This window comes from Terrapene carolina, unplaced genomic scaffold (genome assembly GCF_002925995.2).
Source record: "Terrapene carolina triunguis isolate 2854851 unplaced genomic scaffold, T_m_triunguis-2.0 Scaffold627, whole genome shotgun sequence".
NCBI classification, from domain to species: Eukaryota; Metazoa; Chordata; order Testudines; family Emydidae; genus Terrapene; species Terrapene triunguis.
This window is the reverse complement of record NW_020664978.1, coordinates 397,709-420,035: the sequence shown is the minus strand read 5'-3', so window position 1 is coordinate 420,035 and position 22,327 is coordinate 397,709. Positions and strand designations below refer to the sequence as shown.

Sequence of the window (22,327 nt, the reverse complement as noted above, 5' to 3'; positions counted from 1 at the left end):
CAGTGACAGCTGGGAACGGCAGCCCAACAGCCAGGGCATGGCGACCCACAGCAACAGCTGATGATGACAGCTTGATACTTTCTCAGTCTTGTAGGTCTGTCAGGACACCTCTGCCCCTCTTATATATCTCCCCAGTGTGTATGAGGACAGTTAGATAGTTATAGATTGTCTAGGGGAATGCAGACCTCCTAAGGGTAATTTTACAGAACTCATTACACTCTTGCCTGACAGTCTCTCCTCTATTTGGTTTCGATAAAAAATTATAGTTTACGATTTTATTCTCTAACTTGTATGTGAAATGCTGACCTTCCTTTCCTAAAGAGGAAGAATTCCCCTGGTGGTGGGAGAGATCTGCATGCTTCAAGAATCAGCACGTCTATGGCCTGGTCCTTTCTGCACTGATATGCCATGCTGCACTCTGAAGGTAAGGAGGGAAATGGTGCTGAATGTATTATTCATTTTATCCCCCTTTGGGAGTTTGTCCCTATGATCCTGCTTCAGAGAGAGTAGCAAACTTGAGCTCAGAGATTGCTCTGAAAACATTTCAAGTGGATAGCAATCGCCCTGTGCTCAAGGAGGTTGGGCTTAATTGTCTCCCTTCCCCCACATGGGCCCCTTATAGGTCTGTCAAGGAAGGTACTGGCCTGGGGCTCAAGGATGGGCTTAGGGTGATCAGATGTCCCGATTTTATAGGGACAGTCCTGATTTTGGGGTCTTTTTCTTATATAGGCTCCTATTACTCCCCACCCCCTGTCCCAATTTTTCACATTTGCTGTCTGGTCACCCTAGATGGGCTCCTCCAAAGCTCTGCCTCCTCTACTACATTGGAGCCACATGAGCCATAGAAGTCTGTTTCCATTGGAGGACAGTTGTGTGTTATAGGGGTCAGCAGGGGGAAGGAGTTGGGCTTGTAGATCCCTTGCTGCACTCTCCAGCGTTGGCAGCATCAGTGCTGTATCTGGTGCCTTCCATCTGCAACCCGCAGGGTAAGCGAAGACAGAGGAGGCCGTCAAGCTCCACAGCCAAAGGCATGATTGCTGTGGCGGGCTATAGAGACTACAGCACTCTCTTCCACCAGGTGCTCTACCCTTCTGACATCACTCTCCTCATGGAGATGGGGGAGGGGGACTGCCTGCCCCAGAGCCACTTCTTTCCAATCCTGCCAGGCTCCCTTCCTGCCAGGGGATGGGGGGCCAAGACAACCCCATCTAGACTGGGCTTCATCTTGCCCACCAGGGCCAGCTGAGCTCTGCAGCAAGACACTCGATAAGAGGGGGAGCAGGAGACAGAGACCTTTCCTTTCATTGCTGGCCTTTCTGGGCCTAGATTGCTCCCTGAAGCAAGCAGGGCACCAGCTGAGGCAAATGCCTCCGAAGGGGAAGTAAAGCTGAGGGGACAATCTCCTCAAAAATCCAGTACAGACCTGGGACACATCTGGGAATTAGACAAGACACATTGAGTCCAACTGTTGGTCTAAAAATTTGAAGCAAAATTTGAAATTTCCCTCAGAAAAGCTTTGCAGTGGGGAGAGCTGATTAAGCCACTGGCTGCTGTAAAAACAGAAAAAACTGGAGGGAACATCAGGAAGTAGGAAATAACCCCTGCTCCAGAGACTGAAAGGTCTGATTCTGCCCCTAATCCGTAAGGCTGAAATACCCATTGCAATGGATGTGTGGACCTTAGCATGAAAAGAAAATATATTCCAGGAAGGCATAAAACGTCCCTTACATAGCAGCAATGGTTTGGCTAGGCCAGGAAGATTTCTGGACCTATCCCTGAGAAGGGCCCCATTCTTCTATAAACAGAGGTGGGAAGGGTGTACAAGAAGTCGTAAAGACTGTTGGCCTAATGTCTCATAAATAAGGCTACAATTTTTTCACAGAGGTCGCGGAAGTCACGAATCCATGACTTCCAGCGACCTCCATGAATTCAGCCCTGTCGTCTGGGAACTGCAGCGGGGGGACTCCGGCTCCCCTGGAGTTCCCAGCTGCTGTGGGCCCCATGCAGCTCTTAACTGCTGCAGGTGGTGGTGACCCTACCCGCAGCTCCTGGCTGCTGTGGGTGGCAGGGCTTCCCTCCCGCCCGGCAGCCTCTGGCTGCTGTGAGCGGCGCGGCCCCTGGAGTTCCAAGCAGCCGCGGGCACTGTGGGTCCTTCAAAGCTCCCGGCGGCCGTGGGGGTATCCTGGAGCTCTGAGCCCCCACAGGCGGTGGGGGCCCCCCAGAGTGGCCTCGCAGCTGCCAAACCTCTGCAGGCGGTGTGGGGACCCCGCAGCTGGGCTTTGTCAGGGATATTGTTAGTAAAAGTCAGGGACAGGTCATGGGCTTCTGTGAATTTTTCCTTATTGACAGTGACCTGTCCCTGACTTTTACTAATAATATCCATGACAAAATCTTAGCCTTAGTATGAATTATGCTAACCTCTTCCTTCTAGATACAGAAACATAGGACTGGAAGGGATCTTCAGGGTCATCAAATTCAACCCCTTGATACTGCAGGCAACTTCGTCATATAATCCTATCCATAAACTAGTTGGGTTATTTGCCTGCACTAATCCTATTGGGAGGCTATTCCAGAAACTCACCGCTCATGGTTAGAAACCTTCTTCGAATTTTCAGCCTGAATGTATGCACAGCCAGTTTATACCCATTTGTTCTTGTGCCAACATTGTTCATTTTGCTTAAACAGCTCATCTCCTCTCAGGTGTACATATAGACACCAGTCATATCCCCTCTCGGCCTTCATTTTGCTAGGCTACACAAGCCACACTCTTTTAGTCTCCTCTTGTAAGACAAGCTCAATTCCCCTGATTGGCATTGGACCCCTTCTCTGTACCTGTTCCAGTACGAATTCATCTTTCTTGAACCTGGATGACCAGAACTGCACAGTTTTCCAGATGAGGTTTTACCAATGCCTTGAACAATAGCATACCTCCCTATTTCTACTGCAAATACTTATACATATATATGCCTTTATCTGCATCTGGGACTTGAAATGGTCTTCTTGCTCATCCAGCCCAGACCTTGCACCTAGGACCCCATGGGACTGGCCTCCATTTGCTCCTGTATTCACACTGGTTCTTACCTGCATCTGGGACCCAATAACTGTATTATTGCAGGCCAACTCTGTCTTGTTGATTGTGTCCAGCACAGCAGTTTTGCCCACAAATTCTTTATTGGTGCTTAGATGCCGTTCCAGGAGGTTCTGTACATCAGCACTGTACTGGTTAGTAAAGGCTTCTTCATACTGATCTGTCCAGAGCCGTATCCGGTTCTCCCACCCCTCAGCTGTGTTCTCATCCAGGGCATGTGCTTCAGAAGGAGAATTCTGCATCAAAGAACATAGGGTGAATGAATAGCACTTGCTGGGAGAAAACTCGATCCTAGAATCTCTGGTGGAAGTGCTGGAGCTCACCAACCTTCTTCCTCTATTGCCGAACTAGAAAAGTGAATCGCTCACCAAGCCCTGGGGCCCCACTCAAATACTCAGATGATCACATGGGTACCCAAGAGGTGGTACCATTACATTTTACACCCTCTAGCACAGAGCATAAAGCTGCTTCTTACTAGCGAGCCATGGAAAATTTTGCATTGGATGAAACCCATAAGGGACACACTGCTTGAATTGTCCTATATGGAGAGACGACAGACTCAGAGGCATGGGGAACAGAGAAACAAGACCGATTTTTCTCACTTGCCTCCTGACCTCCTCCTTTTTCCCTGCTCCTCTTGCCTACTCTTCCCATTCCAGCCCTTTATTCCCCACTCTTCATTTTGCTCTCGCCCCAACATTCATTCTATACACCTCTACCCCGATATAACGCGATCCGATATAACACAAATTTGGATATAACGCGGTAAAGCAGTGCTCCGGGGGGGCGGGGCGGAGCTGCGCACTCCGGTGGATCAAAGCAAGTTCGATATAACGCGGTTTCACCTATAACGCGGTAAGATTTTTTGGCTCCCGAGGACAGCGTTATATCGAGGTAGAGGTGTAGTTCCCAACCCCAAAAACAGAAAGGACAAAACACAAAAAGGTAAATGTTTAAGAATAAAAAGTAGAAATAGGCTAGTAAAAATGCACACTTGTGTAGAGGTTGCAAAAAGGGAAACTTAGAAATAACAGAACAGGTGGAGGATTAAATAGTAGAAATAGACACATAATAAAATAGTTAAAAATAACAAAACATAAACAAACACTTCACTCCAGTTCGGAACATTACAGATGTGCCCATTGTCCAAGCACTCATCATTCTGTGTCTTGATTACTGCAACATCCTGCCCTCTGATCTTGACAAATGCAATCTTGCTCCGCTCATATCCACTAAGAATGCTGCTGCTAAGATCATTTTCCTAGCCTGTCACTTTGACCATGTCTCTCGGTATCTCTCCACCAGCTCCCTGCTCCCTACCGAATTAAACGTAAGTTGTTTGTATTCACTTTCAAGGACACTCAGGATCAATCCCCACTTTACATATAATTTCTTATTTGCTGCCAATTCCTATCTCCAATTGACCCATGATTCCAGGCTCCATCACCTAGTTGTAAAGTTTTCATAAACATGCACCTTCATGCTTTCTCCCAGGCTAACCCCTGCGTTTGCGAGGCACTCACCATAAACATCTGCAAAGCTACCTCATTATCCTCCTTCAAATGCTCCTTTGCTGTGATGCCTACAAAGAACTTGACAACAGTCAGGCTGCTGGTGTGCTAAAACCACTGCCTACCACTAGCACTGTCTCATGCTTTCCCTGTAATCCCACATGTCTGTATACATCTGTTTCTTGTTTCACACTTAGATTGTAAGCTCCTTGGGGCAGGAACTGTCTTTTTGTTCTTTGTTTGTACAGCACCTCGCACAACAGAGTTCTGGTCCATGACTAGGGCTCTAGGCGTGACGATGATGTAATTAATAAATAATTGTAAAATAAATATGTAAGTATATAATATTAGCACAGTTAGCTTGCCCTACCTTCCCTTCCATTGTTTTCACACTGATTTGCTGCATTTTCTCTTAAACCAGACTGTGTTTTACATGTTTGTGCAGCACCCAATACAGTGGAGGGCTCTAACCCTGAGCACAAATAGAGTGGGTGCAGAATCGGGCAATGAAAAGTGGCTAGAAGCATGGAAAGACCTCTGCATGAGACGATATTGAGAAGGCTGGGATTGTAGTTTTGACAGGAAATGAATGAGGCCATGATAAAGGCATTATTAAAAGTGAATGAGAGAGAATATAATTAGGTGCTCCTGTTTACCCTCTCTTATAAGACTACAGCAAGGGAGCCAAACAATAAAATTGGAAGACAATAAATTTAACAGGGAAATTCTTTTTACATCACATAATTAACCCATGGAACTCTCTGACACAAGATACTGAGGCCAAGAACTTAGAAGGATTCATAAAGGACTGAAATGTTTTTGGCACGGATACTTCAGTGACAGGCACCACAGAATAACCTCAGAGCATAATAAGAAAATTCACAATTATATTAGATCAGATAAACAAAGGATAATAATATTCAGAAACATGAGTTACATATATAACTGTCCACTACAGGATTTTGTGCAACTTCCTCTGAACCATCTGGTACTGGCGACTATCAGAGCCAAGATACTGAACTAGGATGGTGAGACATACCAGGTACAATCCAGACTAATGAGTAGCTGTGTCACCCCTGCCCTCTATCCTGGGGTGCGCTTTACAATGCTTTGCTGCTGTAACCTCCAGCCTGGACTCTACCCTGGTATGTCAAAGTGGCACAGCTAGCAGAGTTTATGCATAGCTTGTTTTTTTAAACGAGGTTTACACTTTAAACACTGGTATACCAAATTTTAAGTGAGTCTCAAGTGTGATGGCTGGAAACAGTCTGGTGTTGTCTGTGCTGCAAGAACACAAAGAGGGTTTTCTAATAAGCCAGGGAAGACACTTGCTAACCCATAAAAAAATCCGACGAAGTGGGTATTCACCCACGAAAGCTCATGCTCCAATACGTCTGTTAGTCTATAAGGTGCCACAGGACTCTTTGCTGCTTTTACAGATCCAGACTAACACGGCTACCCCTCTGATACTTGACATAAAAAAATCATTACAGAAGGACCAGGGCCCACTGTCAAGGTGCAGGAACAGAAATACAAAGCATGTTGGACTTAGAAGTAATTAAAGCTTCTGACAGTTCTTGGGCTTCGCCTGGGATCTGGATCTCTCAGAAAGACAACACTGTAAGGTTTTGTGCTGACTGTAGAAAACTCAATGCTGTCACAGAGCCAGATGTGTATCCCATGCGTACAACTGATGATATGCTGGACATTTTAAGCAAAGCTAAATATCTCAGCTCTTTTGATTTAACTAGAGGTTACTGACAGATTCCTTTCAAAAAGGATGCACAGAAAAAATCTGCTTTTACCACTGATACGGGACTCTATGAGTCCACAATGTTACCGTTTCGGTTAATGCAGGGAACATCCTTCCCCCTAGACTTTTTGTCTCCTGGTACCCAACTGGAAATGTTTTTCAAGAAGGGACTGAAACTGTAAAAGGGAAGGACAAACATGCCAAGGCACCCCCTTTCTCCCTCAGCATTCACTGCACCTGAAATGACAACGGGAGAAGGGGTCCTGAACTAAGAAGTTTGGTCAGTAAGATTGCTGAAAGCATATGATGAGAAACAGCACCAGTAGCATTTTAACTTTATTTTCTTATAACCCTTTCTGACTTTTATGCCTCATTACTTGTACTCATTTAAAATCTCTTTATAGTTAATAAACTTGTTTAGTCTGCAGAAGAGAAGAATCAGGGGGGATTTGATAGCTGCTTTCAACTACCTGAAAGGGGGTTCCAAAGAGGATGGATCTAGACTGTTCTCAGTGGTACCAGATGACAGAACAAGGAGTAATGGTCTCAAGTTGCAGTGGGGGAGGTTTAGGTTGGATATTAGGAAAAACTTTTTCACTAGGAGGGTGGTGAAGCACTGGAATGGGTTACCTAGGGAGGTGGTGGAATTTCCTTCCTTAGAGGTTTTTAAGGTCAGACTTGACAAAGCCCTGGCTGGAATGATTTAGTTGGGGTTGGTCCTGCTTTGAACAGGGGGTTGGACTAAATGACCTCCTGAGGTCCCTTCCAACCCTGATATTCTATGATTGAATCTAAGACTGGGAGTGTGTTGGGATCACCCTGCAGTCTAACCAAGGCTGGTGAGAGCCAGAGAGTAACCCCAGCGTGGCTGACAAGCTGAAGTTGCACACAGACACTCAGGGTGTGGCTTGCATGCTCGAAGGCTGTTTGTGAACAATCCAAGTGGGAACTCCTTCAGCAAGGCACTATAAGGCACCCAAAGCTGCAGGGCAGGGGTGACACAGCTGCTCATTAGTCTAGACTGTACCCTGGTACATCACAGATGGACCTTGGTCTGATCTGATAGATAAATGCCACATTTCTATGACAGTGCTTTGGTCCAAATGTAACCCTTTCCCCAGAAATGGTACCTGTGAGACAACCATTACCAATCCAGAAAGCCTGAATACTTACATTCATCCTTCCCAGTTCATGGGGCATGGAGAGGAATAACACCATTTCTGTTATGGACCCAATATTATTTAAACTTATACGGTATTAGATACCAAAGTGATAGACAACTTACAAGTACATTAGATTAGATTAATCAAATGACAGCTTACACCTCACTAGACACTGGGCCATGACTCCACCCTGTGTTCTCTCACCCAGAATCTCTCCTCACAGCTGTCACTGATCGGTCTCACCCTAGGTAGCAGGATGGGGTTTACCCAGCAGAGAGAAATGGATGAGCCCTCTCAGGTGAAAGCAGAGTTCACCAACCAATGAGACTCAGAAAAGGTTCCTTTGTGGTGCGTGAAAGGTCAGGGCTTGTCCAGAAGCTAGTGTTGGAATCAGAGAGCCCCACACACACAAATCAGGAAAAAAAACTACTGAGAGAAGTGACACAATCATGCGGGCAGCTCAGTTCCACTCACCTTCATCCGCAGAGATTTCCGTGAACCTTCTCGAAAGGCCTGTGCCCAAAACAAGAGAACGGTGCCCATCAGTATTTATACCCTTTCTTTAGATTTCTATAAAGCACTCTCCCCCCACTCGATGGAATCCAAGGATCACATTTAAATTAGATAACATTAAACATGTAAATTCCTCCCAGCCCAATGGCCCAGAGATCACAGCATTTCACAAAAGATGGCCTAAGCCGCAGGAAGATTTAAACAGGAGGTGCTGGACCTGAACAGAAAAGCCCCACAGAAGGACTCCAGCAGACATTCTGAACTGAGAAAGTTCACCCCCCCGACCTGACTAAGGCAAAATCTTGGGACCACGAGAAAGAGCGAGCTGTCCAATCTCATCTGCCTTGGTAAGGAGGAGGATCAGGGGCCATCTCTCATTAAGCTTTATTATTCAGTAATATTAAGAACTGAACCAGTTGGTTTTATCAGCAACCACTGCAGATCGCAGAGGGTTGATGCTATCAACTCCTTAACCCTAATGAGTAAGCTGTATTCTGTTATCTCTGTGGCTGCAGATCAAATTCAAGTAAATAGCAAATTACACTAATCAAGCTGCTGGTGAAGAAGACACAAATAGCATGTATTGTCTGCTTCACAACACACACAGGCATGATGAAGAACAATTCAAAGCTATTTGAAATCCCCAAACCCTTTCATCAGACTCAGACCACCTCAAAGAAAGCCACCCAGAAGTGCCACAAGTTGTGGGTATTCCAGAAGGGAGCTGTTAGACAATGAAAAGCACATATGGAGATCTCCTTCCCAAGAATCAGCTCACCCCATGCAGAACAGTTCTGCCTACCCCCACCAGTAACTGCATCCCAGACACACAGCACACACCTCTGAGAAAGAAGAACAGAGTCCTCTTAACATTTCAGTCCCATCATATCAATGAACCCTCTGCCACAGGCAGATGTGGACCCCTGAAGAGGTTTTTCTGAACTCTGATGAACCAGCAGGGGGAATGGAGATGCAATTCAAAACTAAACCTAAAGCCTCTGAATACCAATGGGCAGTGTAGGGAAACAAAGAGGAAGACAGATCAATCTGTAAGCTCCAGGCTGGGGTGGCCAAGCAGCTCATAAAGATGAGGCAGTGGTGAGACATGAGGACTTTCTGCCCATACAGGCATTGCTTACGCAGAGTAACCAAAGGATGACCCACATTTGGGCATGCTGACCACAGCAGGGGTCAGCCTGCACTCACCAATACTGTGTCCCGCATTTGGTCTGGGCTGTTTTTGCCATGCTCAAATACCTTGATTTTCTTGGCCTTTGGTGCAGTGCGAGCTTTCTCCATACTCCTCTTCCTCTTCTTAGGTTTGTTTCTGCGGACCCGATTAACAGTGAGAGTGATGCTTGTGGGTGTGTGCTGCGTAGCTGTGTACAACACTGTGGAGGGGGAGAGCTCCTCATCCCAACTCTCAGTTGCACTACTGTCTCCACCTGCAGGGAGGAGTATCATGTTAGCAACTTTATGTCTTTATGTCCATGGAGAGATCTGCATGTCCCCTGGTCCCCCTTCACGATGATTTGCTAGTTAGACATTGCTCCCCAACCTGAGAGCCCCACAAGCTCAACCTCCCCTCCACCACTCTTCCCAACCTTCTGACACTGCACAAGATGACATTGCTGCATATTTGGTCTCTCTGCCCCCCAGAGAACTTGCCACATCCCTCGAGTCCCAGTGGTGAAAAGGAAAAGACACATGAGTGTGTTTATCACAGCTATAAGTGATTAGAGCACTGAGAGACAGTAACAAAGAACCTTCCAGCCCCGTTGGAGGAGACAACAGTGTCACCATTAGTCTCAGCATAACCGCAGCCTTACCTGACACATTGTCCTGCTTCCGGCGGCGGAGTCTGATCACTTTCCCCCTGCTCATTCCCCTGCAAAAGGAGAATGAACAATTGAAGCCAGTTTTGTAAGGGTCAGTCAACCTGAAAGTCAACCAGATGTCACAAGCTGCATGCCCTCTAAGGGGCCTACGGTGGTAAGAGCATCAATTTATCATTCTCATCTCCACTCCTAGTGCTCCCAACACTTGTCAGGTTGACAGAGCAAAGGGGGAGGGCCGATACTTGGCAAAGCACTCGACAGAACACTTCAACCAGCAACAGGAAGTCCATCCCCAACTCAAATGTGATAGTCTGGCATTAGAAGTGAAAGCAGGAGAAGTTGTCCTGTTCTGCGATGCATCAGAAGTTACCTGCATTTGTCACACTTGATGAGGAAGCCATCTTGAGAGAGTGTGCAGTGACACCAGCTGGGAATGGACTCTCCCTCTGAGGAGCTCTCACTGTCCCCAGAGTTCTCCTCGTCAGGTGAGTGCAAGCCATTCAGCTCAGCACGAGGGATGATAGTCTGAACTGGGGGAGATGCTGGAGGGGTCGGAGGAGGAGGAGCTCCATAATTGTGATCCTGAAAATAAACATCTCCATCAGAAATTATTTTGAACATAGGGAGTTCAAAGTCTCAGGGTATGTTTACACTGCAGCTGCGCTGCTGCAGCACTTCTGGCGAAAGCGCTTTAAGCCAACAGGAGAGAGCTCTCCCATTGGCTTAAGAACTCCCGCCTCCACAAGCGGCGGTAGCTATGTCGATGGGAGAAGCTCTCCTGCCAACATAGTGCTGTCCACACTGCTGCTTAGGTTGGTGTAATTTATGTCACTCCGGGGTGTGGATTATTCACACCCCTAAGCAACATAAATTATACCAAAGTAATTTATAGCGTAGGCATAGCCTAAAACTCAGCTCTAACTCAACAGCCATCCAGGAAACCAACAAACAATCTGAATGGAAAACAGCAGTACCCCTAGGGGTACACGAGCTCTCATCAGGAGGTATGCGAGAAAAATCCTGTAATGGAAGACAATGCATTTTATTTAGTACAGAGGTTTAGTACTAGGGGGGCAAGGAGGAACATTCTGGGGGGCAAGCAGCGACACTAGCCCTGCACAGTGTGGCTCGGGGAGGGAACGCCGTCTCCATTCCTTACCGGGCCAATTTCAAACTTTTTGAGCTGAGCCTCCCCTTGGAGGTACAATGTTTGGTTGCGTCCCGCCCAACCAAGACAGACTGGGTGGCCCACTGAGGTGAGGCTTCCCCAACAGTTAGTAAACTCTAGAAGCTGTTGCTAAAGGGAAGGCAGAAATCGGGGGGGGGGGGGGGGGGCACGTGACCCCCGCATGCCCCCACCCACGCATTGCCTCTGTCTCTCTCAGATGGAGGTACACAGTAGACTGCATAGTACACAGCCTACAAAGTTTGAGCTAAACAAAGCAGCAGTTCAGGTTATGTAGGGAAAGGGCTATAGAAGGAGCAAGGGAGCAGAGTGTAAAGGAAGGGGCTGATACAGTGTAATGCTCTGCAGATTAAGGAGTGAGTACTCACTGCATAAGGCAGCCCTCGATAGCTGTGCCTCTGGGTGGCCTCATAGCCATGACTGGAGTACACATTCTTCTCATCGACAGCTGGACTAGCTTCCACGGACTCTGGGCTGCAGAAAATTGCCAGAAGTAAGATCCATCAGTGTGGAACCAAATTCCCCCTTGTCAGGCACTTGCCAATATCTCAGCATTCTCCTCTTTCCCACTCGGCAGAACTGTAAACGCACTGTTAAGAGATCTCAGGGAAACTGAGGTACATTATCCACTTCACAATGTGGCCCATACATGGAGGATGGGGGTGTAGGATAAACCTGTGATTGACAGACAGAACAGGCAGCTAAGCAGGGTTCATGCTAGATAAGGGGTAACTAACTCATCTCCTCATGCTGAAGCAGGAGAGGAGTAAGAAACATGCTGACACAGCCAGACACATTATGTGCATACTCTCATATTCCTCCACTATCTTCCCATTCACCTCCGGATACAGTTCAAGATTTCCTGCCTTGATTTTAAAACCCTCCATGGACTTGTTCTAGCTGGGCCTATGATCCTCATCACACCCTTCTTGTGCCCCACTCCACGCCCTCTGCCTGGCCAGTGCTGATTTAGTCTCAGTCTCACCACACTGACACACCACCACCTTCTCCTCCTTTAAATCCAAAAAGAGCATCTCCAAACTGCAGATGAACACACCTCTCCTGCCTTTATGCCTGTTCTTCTTCCCCTCAGCTACTAAGGCTATGTCTACTCTACGGACCTTACAGAGGCACTGTGTACTGCTGCAGCTGCGCTGCTGTAAGGTCTCCTGTGTAGCCGCTGTATACTGACAGGAGAGTGCTCTCCCGCTGGCATAATTAAACCATCCCCAACAAGTGGTGGTAGCTATGTCGGCAGGAGACACTCGCCTGCCGACATAGCACTGTCCACACTGGCACTTTTGTCAGTGAAACTTTATGTCAGTCGGGGGGGAGGGGGGGTTTGGGTTTTTTGGCACCCCTGACCGACAAAAGCGCTAGTGTAGACAAAGCCTTAGTGTCACTTAACTTCACAGTGTTTTGGGATATAATTTGTATGGAAGCTACAGTTGTCCTAAAAACATCTTGCACAGTTTGGGATGGTTAAGATTACATGTTGCAAAGAAGGGTCAATAAAACTCATGGCTTGGACAGAAAAGGGCACAGGCAAAGCAGGTTGGCTTTATGCTTCCTACATGCCGACATGTGTTGAATGGGAATTTTGTTGCTAACTTAAAATGACAATGCATATTTTCACCACACGGTGGCGAAAAATATCAGGTCAAAATCAAGTATAAAGTGTGCTATTGGTGAAGGACTGCAGGAGTCCTGGGCAGAGGAGGGATAGCTGCAATTCAGCACAGGGAAGCGGTAGATAATGAGGGCAGCGACAGAATACCAGAAAGGAAATATCCTCTCAATTGAGAGGCATTCCAAAACAGGAGATGGAAGAGGACATACTACTGCACATGTACAATTATAGGTTGCATTGGAAATGACACAGGAAATAAGTGAATCACATCTGTAGTTCCAGGGCAGGTCTACATTTAAAACACTGCAGCAGTGCAGCTGCGGTGCTGTGTGCTTCTGTAAGGTTGCTACTTTGCCAACAGGAGGCCTTTTCCTATCAGTGTAGGTACTGCACTTCCCCAAGAGGCAGCAGCTCTGTCGATGGGAGAAGCCCTGCCATCAACATAGCGCTGTCTACATCGGGGGTTAGGTCTGTATATCTGCATTGCTCAGGGGTGTGGCTTTTTCTCACCCCTAAGCGACGTAGTTATTCCAATGTAAGTTTATAATGCAGACATGGCCCCAGTCTCCCCTTCAAAGATTATAGCATGGGAGAAGGGGCAAAGCAGACAGAAAAGCAGGATTCTCACTCCTGGGTCTTGCGTTGCCAGTGTGAATCCGGCAGAACTCTAAACACTAAGGACATGTCTCGACTACAAAATTATGTCGACTTCAGTTACATCGGCATAAAGCCGCCACAGTAATTAAATCACTTTTGTGTATCCACACTACACTCCTTGTGTCAATGGTGCGTGTTCTTACCAGGAGCGCTTGTACTGACTGTAGTGTCAAGTGTGGGGCATTGTGGGATGGCTTCTGAAAGCCAATAACAGTCGACGTAAGCAATGCAGTGTCTTCACTGGCACTGCATTGACCTAACTACATTAACATTGACTCTACACCGCTTGTGAAGGTGGAGTTATTCAGTAAGTGTAGCAAGGCTGTTATGTCGACGGGAGCAAAATTTTAGTGTAGACACTTACATAGTTAGGTTGACATAAGCAGCCTTGCGTTGATCTAACTCTGTAGTGTAGGCCAGGCCTAAGGCTTCGTCTATACAGGGACATTTAGGAAAATTAATATGCATTAACTAAAGGTGTGGATTAGTTAAACTGCATTAAGCGTTTAATTCAGGGCATGGCTACACTTGCAGATGTAGAGCGCTGTGAGTTAAACCAGCCCTGGGAGAGCACAATAGAGAAAGCGCTGCAGTGTGTTCACACTGTCAGCTGCAAGCACACTGGCGTGGTCACATTTGCGGCACTTGCAGCGGCATTGGGAGCGGTGCATTATGGGCAGCTATCCCACAGAGCACCTCTTCCCATTCTGGCGCTGTAGCTTGTGGGAAGGGGGCAGAGGGTGCGGGGCATTGTGGGTCCTGTCCCAATGCCCTGTGATGCATCGCATCCCAGCAATCCCTGTGCTTCCATCCATATTTGGCGCCATCTTTCAACGTATTTTGTACTGCACACTCTGTCTTCCCTTTCGGTCTGCAGGAATGGAGCTCGAAGTGCTGAGAAATATGCTGATGAATCTTGCCAGCACGTCGCATTTGGCAGTCGAGTTACTCCGTAAGCTACAAACTGACAGTGAGGAGTCCGACAATGTTGACTCGAGTAACGCATATGACACGAGATTGCTTGTGGCATTCATGGACATGCTCACCACCGTGAAACGGCACTTTTGGGCTCGGGAAACAAGCACTGAGTGGTGGGATCACATTGTCATGCAAGTCTGGGATGACGAGCAGTGGCTGCAGAACTTTCGGATGAGAAAAGCCACTTTTATGGGACTGTGTGCTGAGCTCACCCCCAACCTGCAGCACAAGGACACAAGATTGAGAGCTGTCCTGCCGGTGGAGAAGCGGGTGGCTATTGCAATCTGGAAGCTGGCAACTCCAGACAGCTACTGATCGGTCGCTAACCAGTTTGGAGTGGGAAAGTTGATCGTTGGAATCGTGTTGATGGAAGTTTGCAAGGCCATTAATCGCATCCTGCTCAGAAGAACCATGACTCTGGGTAATGTGCATAACATTGTGGCTGACTTTGCACAAATGGGTTTCCCTAACTGCGGAGGGGTGATAGATGGGATGCATATTCCAATTCTGGCACCAGCCCACCTAGCCTCCGAGTACGTTAATCGGAAGGGGTATTTCTCTATGATTCTCCAGGCGCTTGTGGATCACCATGGGTGTTTCATTGACATTAACGCAGGCTGGCCCGGAAATGATGCATGCATCTTTCGGAACACTGGCCTCTTCAGGAAGCTGCAAGCTGGGACTTTCGTCCCAGAAGATCACTGTAGGGGAAGTCGAAATGCCCATTGTGATCCTTGGAGACCCTGCTTACCTTTTAATGCCGTGGCTCATGAAACCCTACACAGGGAGCCTTGACAGCAGCAAGGATCAGTTCAACAACAGGCTGAGTCGGTGTAGAACAACTGTGGAGTGTGCTTTTGGCCGTTTAAAGGGCCGCTGGCGCTGTCTGTATGGGAAGCTGGACCTGGCCGATGACAACATCCCCACAGTTATATCCGCGTGCTGTACCCTCCATAACATTTGTGAAGGGAAGGGTGAAAGATTCAGTCAGGCATGGAACTCGGAGGTTCAACACCTGGAGGCTGAATTTGAACAGCCAGAGAGCAGGGCTATTAGAGGGGCCCAGCACGGGGCTGCAAGGATTAGGGATGCCTTGAGGGAGAAATTTGAGGCTGAAAGCCACCAGTAATGTTTGGAGCCCCGCATGAGAGTGAAGAGCGGTGGTTCCAATGTTAGTAGGAATCTGTGTTTGCTACACTGACTTGCAGTGCCTGTTGCTTTCCTGGGCTAAGGTATCTTTTACTTAATGCAATAATAAAGAATGTTTTCAAAGCCAAAAAATCCACTTATTGAAAAGAAAATTCATTTATTGAAAAGAAACACAACTGCTTGGGAAACAGAAAGGGCAAGGGATTGGGGTGGGGAACGGTTCAATCACAGATTTGCGTATGTCCTGTTATCTTACTCTGCCTTCCTGTCTGGAGTGCTGTGCAATGAGTACTGCACTTCAGGCAGGCTAAAATGCATGGTGATGGTGGTTGAGTGCAGTGGGTAAGGGTCATAGTTTTCAGAGCTGGGTGGTGAAGCTACAGGTGTTGGAGGCAGTTGATGGCGATAAGAACCCGGATGTGGGGAAAGTGGGTTGGAGCTGACATGGGGGCACAAGGGAAAGAGTTTTGGAACAAGGGCTGCGGGGGGGGGGGGGTGTGGAGTGCTCCGCCTGCATGGCTACGAGCGCCTGTATCAAGTCCGCTTGGCACTCCATAATGCTTAGCAGCTGCTCTGTGCTTTGGTGCCAGCGATCTGCTTTCTGCTGGCAGACCCTCCTTTCACTCTCCCGCCACTCGTGCGCTTTTTGATTTTCATTAAGGGACTGCTGCATTACTTCATGCAGCGTGGCCTCTTCCTAATTCTTTTGAGTCTTTCAGCAGGTGATAAGATGGACGGCTGAGATCTCAAAGTTGCATCTGTAAAGGCAAAATGCAACACTTAACAGAGGCAGCATTGTTCACACCAGACAGAGCAATGATTCGCCCGTACTTAAAGGCAAGCACAGTCTACACAATAGCAGAATTTGCCCATCCCAAAGCGAGCGCACATAATCCACAGGAGCCCCAGAATGGTGAGTAAGCACAGGGGCAAGGGGGACTGTGGGCCATAGTGTTCTCTGGGGTTCTGCGTCTTGGGGAGAGCTAACAGCTGCAGGGGGGCCCTATACTGAATACTGTCCCCACATTTTTCACAGGAGTTCGTCCTGGAAGATATCTCACTACTGAGGGTGACCTGGGAAGCAAGGGAGGGTCTTCTACTACAATGCTGCTTCCGCCCTGGCCCATATGCAGCTTGCCTGTGTGCAGCAGTGGTCCGACTGCCCCTCACGGCACAGTGGAGCGGACATGTTAGCCTTACTGGGACAAGGAGTACAGTAGCTCTCCCAAGGAACCTGCGCAAGTGCATTGCCCAGCTTCTGCATGAGACCTTTGAAGAGATCACTGAGGCTGATTACTGCAATGTGAGAGAGCACATCAACGTCCTATTTCGCATCTAGGCATGCATGCAGCCCTAACCTTCCTCCCCCAAGAACCTGCACCAAACAACTTCCTTCCCAAAATAAAAGCCGCTTACCGGGCACCTCCTCTAGTGTTTGTCCTTCCCCAAGCACCGGCCACCGCGACTGGCTACCTTCCTCCTGGCTTGAGAACAGCTCCTGGCTGCATGCATCTAGGGATGCCGGGGTGTCTTCCTCCTCCTCAGCACCCTCGCTCCCGCTTACCTCCTCCTCCTGCCTTGTTGAACTGGGCTCTGAAGTGTCCATGGTGGTCCTCGGTGGAGGTGAGGTCGCCCCCCAAGTATTCTGTCCAGCTCTTTGTAGAAACGGCAGGTTGCGGGGGCACCACCAGAAAGGCGGTTTGCCTCGCGGGCTTTGTGGTAGGCATTCCGCAGCCCCTTCACTTTAACCCTGCACTGCTGTGCATCCCGGTCATGGCCCCTTTCCATCATGTCCCTTGATATCTGTCCAAAGGTATTGTAATTCTTATGGCTGGAGCGCAGCTGGGACTGGACAGCTTTCTCCCCCCCAAACACTGATGAGGTCCAGCGCCACGCCATTGCTCCATACTGGGGATCGCCTGGCGCGTGGAGCCATGGTCACCTGCAAAGATTCGCTGAGAGCTACTCCACGCCTGGCTGAGCAAACAGGAAGGGGATTTAAAACACAGAGAATTTAAAGGGCGGGTCTGAAGGTTGGTCACCAGAGCGCATTAACAGATCAGGGCGTCCACACTGGCACCGCAGCACTCCAGCCGGGGCACAGCAAGCCTCTTGTCGAGGTGGATTACCAGGAGCGCTCCAGCTGCGGAGTCCGGGTGCTCTATGTGCCTTGCCAGTGTGGACGTGTCATGAGTTAGGGTGCCCAGGGCTGCTTTAATGCGCTCTAACTCGCAAGTGTAGCCAAGCCCTCAGTTTGGTTTATGAATTAAGCTAAACTGAATTAAGGGTGAAATAGCAACTGCAGCCTCCAAGGCAGCTTCAGAGATAAACAAGGCTAATTGGCCAGGCCCTTCAACATACACGGCCACTCAGGGTTTCCACCTCTGCCCTGAACATGAAGGATACGTTGATGCTGAAGACCCTTACAACACACTGCCTGGCACTGGGAGCTTCATCAGTGACAGTGCAACCAGCTGATGTTTATTATTCAGAACCAATGTCTAGCTACCACCAACTTCACGTGCCAAGATTTGCAGGGGTTTGGGAACTCTGCATGGGGGAAGTCCTTAGCTTTGAGAGATTGGTGCAGGATGCTTCAGACGCAAACCTAGTCTGCTAGGACTGTACTGAGGTGGGTGGCACCACCAGAGTCCTGGCACACAGCAGTTGAAGCCAACTCAGGCTTACGTTTTGAGGATTTTTCTTTCAAAGCACATCAGGCTAGCTTTATGCTGGACATATGGAAGTCTCACAGACTGTGCCCCATAGAAGGGTTGGAGGGATTCTGAATGCTTTGAGTGACATCTGCAGGTAGATCCGACTCCCCTACATGTCCTACTCAATCTCCAGGCAGAAAACATGCTGAATGGCTTAGCCTGTTACCAACATTCTCCTGCTGCAGTTTAAAGTTACTGAGAGCCAAGACGTCAAAGTGAAATAAGGCACTGAGGTAGGAGGTGCTGATGGTACCATAGAATCATAGAATATCAGGGTTGGAAGGGACCTCAGGAGGTCATCTAGTCCAACCCCTTGCTCAAAGCAGGACCAATCCCCAACTAAATCATCCCAGCCAGGGCTTTGTCAAGCCTGACCTTAAAAACCTCCAAAGAAGGAGACTCCACAACCTCCCTAGGTAACGCATTCCAGTGCTTCACCACCCTCCTAGTGAAAAAGTTTTTCCTAATATCCAACCTAGACCTCCCTCACTGCAACTTGAGACCATTGCTCCTTGTTCTGTCATCTGCCACCACTGAGAACAGCCGAGCTCCATCCTCTTTGGAACCCCCCCTCAGGTAGTTGAAAGCAGCTCTCAAATCCCCCCTCATTCTTCTCTTCTGGAGACTAAACAATCCCAGTTCCCTCAGCCTCTCCTCATAAGTCATGTGCTCCAGACCCCCAATCATTTTTGTTGCCCTCCGCTGGACTCTTTCCAATTTTTCCACATCCTTCTTGTAGTGTGGGGCCCAAAACTGGACACAGTATTCCAGATGAGGCCTCACCAATGTCGAATAAAGGGGAACGATCAAGTTCCTCGATCTGCTGGCAATGCCCCTACTTATACAGCCCAAAATGCCGTTAGCCTTCTTGGCAACAAGAGCACACTGTTGACTCATATCCAGCTTCTCGTCCACTGTGACCCCTAGGTCCTTTTCTGCAGAACTGCTACCCAGCCATTCGGTCCTAGTCTGCAGCAGTGCATGGGATTCTTCCGTCCTAAGTGCAGGACTCTTCACTTGTCCTTGTTGAACCTCATCAGGTTTTTTTTGGCCCAATCCTCTAATTTGTCTAGGTCCCTCTGTATCCGATCCCTACCCTCTAGTGTATCTACCACGCCTCCCAGTTTAGTGTCATCTGCAAACTTGCTGAGAGTGCAGTCCACACCATCCTCCAGATCATTAATAAAGATATTAAACAAAACCGGCCCCAGGACCGACCCTTGGGGCACTCCGCTTGAAACCGGCTGCCAACTAGACATGGAGCCATTGATCACTACCTGTTGAGCCCGACGATCTAGCCAGCTTTCTATCCACCTTACAGTCCATTCATCCAGCCCATACTTCTTTAACTTGCCGGCAAGAATACTGTGGGAGACCGTATCAAAAGCTTTGCTAAAGTCAAGGAATAACACATCCACTGCTTTCCCCTCATCCACAGAGCCAGTTATCTCATCATAGAAGGCAATTAGGTTAGTCAGGCATGACTTGCTCTTGGTGAATCCATGCTGACTGTTCCTGATCACTTTCCTCTCCTCTAAGTGTTTCATAATTGGTAACAAAGCTAGAAATAAAGAAGCAGTCCTGGACTCAGCCCCAAAGACCTTCGGAGGTCTCTGGAGGTCAATGATCCTTCAGATCATAGAATCATAACAGTGTAGGACTGGAAGGAACTCAATAGGTCATCAGTCCAGTCCCTTGCACTAAGATAGGACTAAGTATTATCTAGACCAGTGGTTCTCAAACGTATTTGATCGTGCCCCTCTTCTTCGTGTTTGTAGTAGTTTATCCCCCCCCAAGTACATATACTGATAAAAAAAAAATTCAATGTGCAACTCTCATTAAATATTAAAAACAATAAGGCATTGATTCAAACAGAGCTACTTAAATATATAGCACATAGCTCTCTGGCCGCCCAGCTCTGAGGCAGCGCCACCGCCAGCAGCAGCACAGAACTAAGGGTGGCAAAACCATACCAGACCACCCTTATTTCTGCGCTGCTGGTGGCGGCAGTGCTGCCTTCAGAGGTGGGTACCCGGCCAGCAGCCGCTGCTCTCCACTCTGCCTTCTCACGCCTCCCAAGTATACATTCCGTGCCCACCCCAGTTTGAGAACCCTAGTCCATCTCAGACAGATGTTTGTCTAAAAAATCCCGTGATGGAGATTCCACAGCTTCCCTAGGTAATTTCTTCCAGTGCTTATCCACCCTGACGGGAAGTTTTTCCTAATGTCCAACCTAAATCCCCTTGCTGCAATTTAAGCTCATTATTTCTTGTCCTGTCCTCAGTGGCTAAGGAGAACAATACTTGAAGAATTATCACATCCGCTCCCTCCCCCACTTTCTCTTCTCCAGACTAAACCAACCCAAGTTTTTCAATCTAACCTCATGAGTCATGTTTTCTAGAACTTTAATCATTTTTGTTGCTCTCCTCTGGACCTTCTCCAATTAGTCCACATCTTTCCTGAAGTGTGGTGCCCAGAACTGGACACAATACTCCAGCTGAAGTCTTATTAGTGCTGAGTAGAGTGGAAGAATTATTTCTCATGTCTTGCTTACAATACTTTTTCTAATAAGGCCCAAAATGTTTGCCTTTTTTTTTTTTTTTGCAACAGTGTTACGTTGTTTACTCATATATTGGGGTGTTAATGACAGAACCAATGAAAAATAACCATACTAAAAACCACTGGACTGGGCAGGAAGGCCATAAAGAGAAAAGGATACCCGTAGCAGGAGTTGCCCTCCCCTGCCTTGTGGTATCCCTGGCAAAGTTCCTTCACTTTCATATGGCACTGCTACTGATCCCTGTTACACCCCTTTGCTTGCATCCCCAGTGCAATCTGCTATTTCTACAGCTGTTCCGTAGTTGTGCTTGTGTCATGGACTCACAGGCCCTAGGCTCTCTCGGCTCCTTACGGTCTCCGGGAGGAACCCCCCTTCATCGCGACAGCCCTTCTCGGGGAGTCCATGATCTCTTGGGGGTTAAGCCCTGGGCTCCAGTGCCTCCTGGAACCTCAACTCTCTGAGCCTCCAGCCTGCTGTTTCTCGCCGTGGGCCCCCTCTGGGAGTCCACTTGCTTGGGACCCTCACAGGTTTCAGTCTGGATTGATCTGGAACAGCTCTGGGAGCACCTTAGCCAAGACTCTGGTGCAGCTTGACTCCCCACACGGCATGATGTCCAGGGCAAGAAACCTCCTTGGCTTTGGAACTTCCTGGGACCAATCTCGGAGCATTCAGCACCCCTGTTCACACCGTGAGCTCCCCGCAGTGAGTCCACCTGAATAGGATGCCTGGGGAAGCCTTGCACACGCCTAAAGGGCCCTATACCCCAACTTCACAGTCAGAAATGACTCTCAGCCAGCGTTGTAAAACAGAAGGGTTTATTAGTCAATAGGAATATAGCTTAGAACGGATCTTGTTAACACAGAAAGTAGGACCATTCAGTAAAGTCCACCTTGGGGAGAGGGAAACCCCAGAGTCTTGGGATTCTGACCCTTCCCCTGAGTCTGACCCCTTCCAGCTGCCTGGCCTCCATCCTGCCCATAGCCCCTGCTCCAGTCTGTGTCTTTCAGAGTAGCAGCCGTGTTAGTCTGTATCCGCAAAAAGAACAGGAGTACTTGTGGCACCTTAGAGACTAACAAATTTATTTAAATAAATAAGGTGCCACAAGTACTCCTGTTCTTTTTGCAGTCTGTGTCTTGTTTCCTGGCAAAGTGTCACTTGGTCGCATCTCCCTCCTGGTTCTCAGGTTACAAAGGGGTTTGGCCATTGTCCACATGCAGGCAGCTGAAGCAGTCTCACCTGCCCTGGGGGTCTCAGCAAAAGACACACTCCCTTATCCCCACCGCCTAGGCTTTGGTGTAATACACAGGGGAAACTGAGGTACATACAGTATTCATGCAAAACATTAAGGCTCACAGGTGTCAAGTATCAGGGGGTAGCCGTGTTAGTCTGTATCCACAAAAACAACAGTCTGTATCTTCAGATGGAGTCATGCATCTGAAGGAGTGAGGTTTTTTACCCATGAAAGCTTATGCCCAAATAAATCTGTTCATATCCTAAACCCAAAGTCCTCCAGGATCAAATAAATCTGTTAGTCTTTAAGGTGCCACCGGACTCCTTGTTATTAAGGCGCACGTACAACATAAC

The 22,327-nt window shown here is 48.1% G+C and overlaps 1 protein-coding gene across 3 annotated transcripts in view; it reads right to left on the bottom strand.

Annotated features, from left to right (window-relative positions):
* Nucleotides 1-22,327, bottom strand: part of SETD5 (SET domain containing 5) — a 149,869-nt gene that overhangs the window by 70,438 nt on the left and 57,104 nt on the right. For all 3 annotated transcript variants that reach the window (XM_026659304.2, XM_026659305.2, XM_026659306.2), the window contains exons 3-8: nucleotides 11,421-11,526; nucleotides 10,237-10,448; nucleotides 9,858-9,916; nucleotides 9,286-9,473; nucleotides 7,990-8,028; nucleotides 3,082-3,324 (exon numbers count right to left, since the gene is read on the bottom strand). In XM_026659304.2, the coding sequence (XP_026515089.1) occupies nucleotides 3,082-3,324; nucleotides 7,990-8,028; nucleotides 9,286-9,473; nucleotides 9,858-9,916; nucleotides 10,237-10,448; nucleotides 11,421-11,526 (847 nt within the window). The remainder of the gene's footprint in view (nucleotides 1-3,081; nucleotides 3,325-7,989; nucleotides 8,029-9,285; nucleotides 9,474-9,857; nucleotides 9,917-10,236; nucleotides 10,449-11,420; nucleotides 11,527-22,327) is intronic.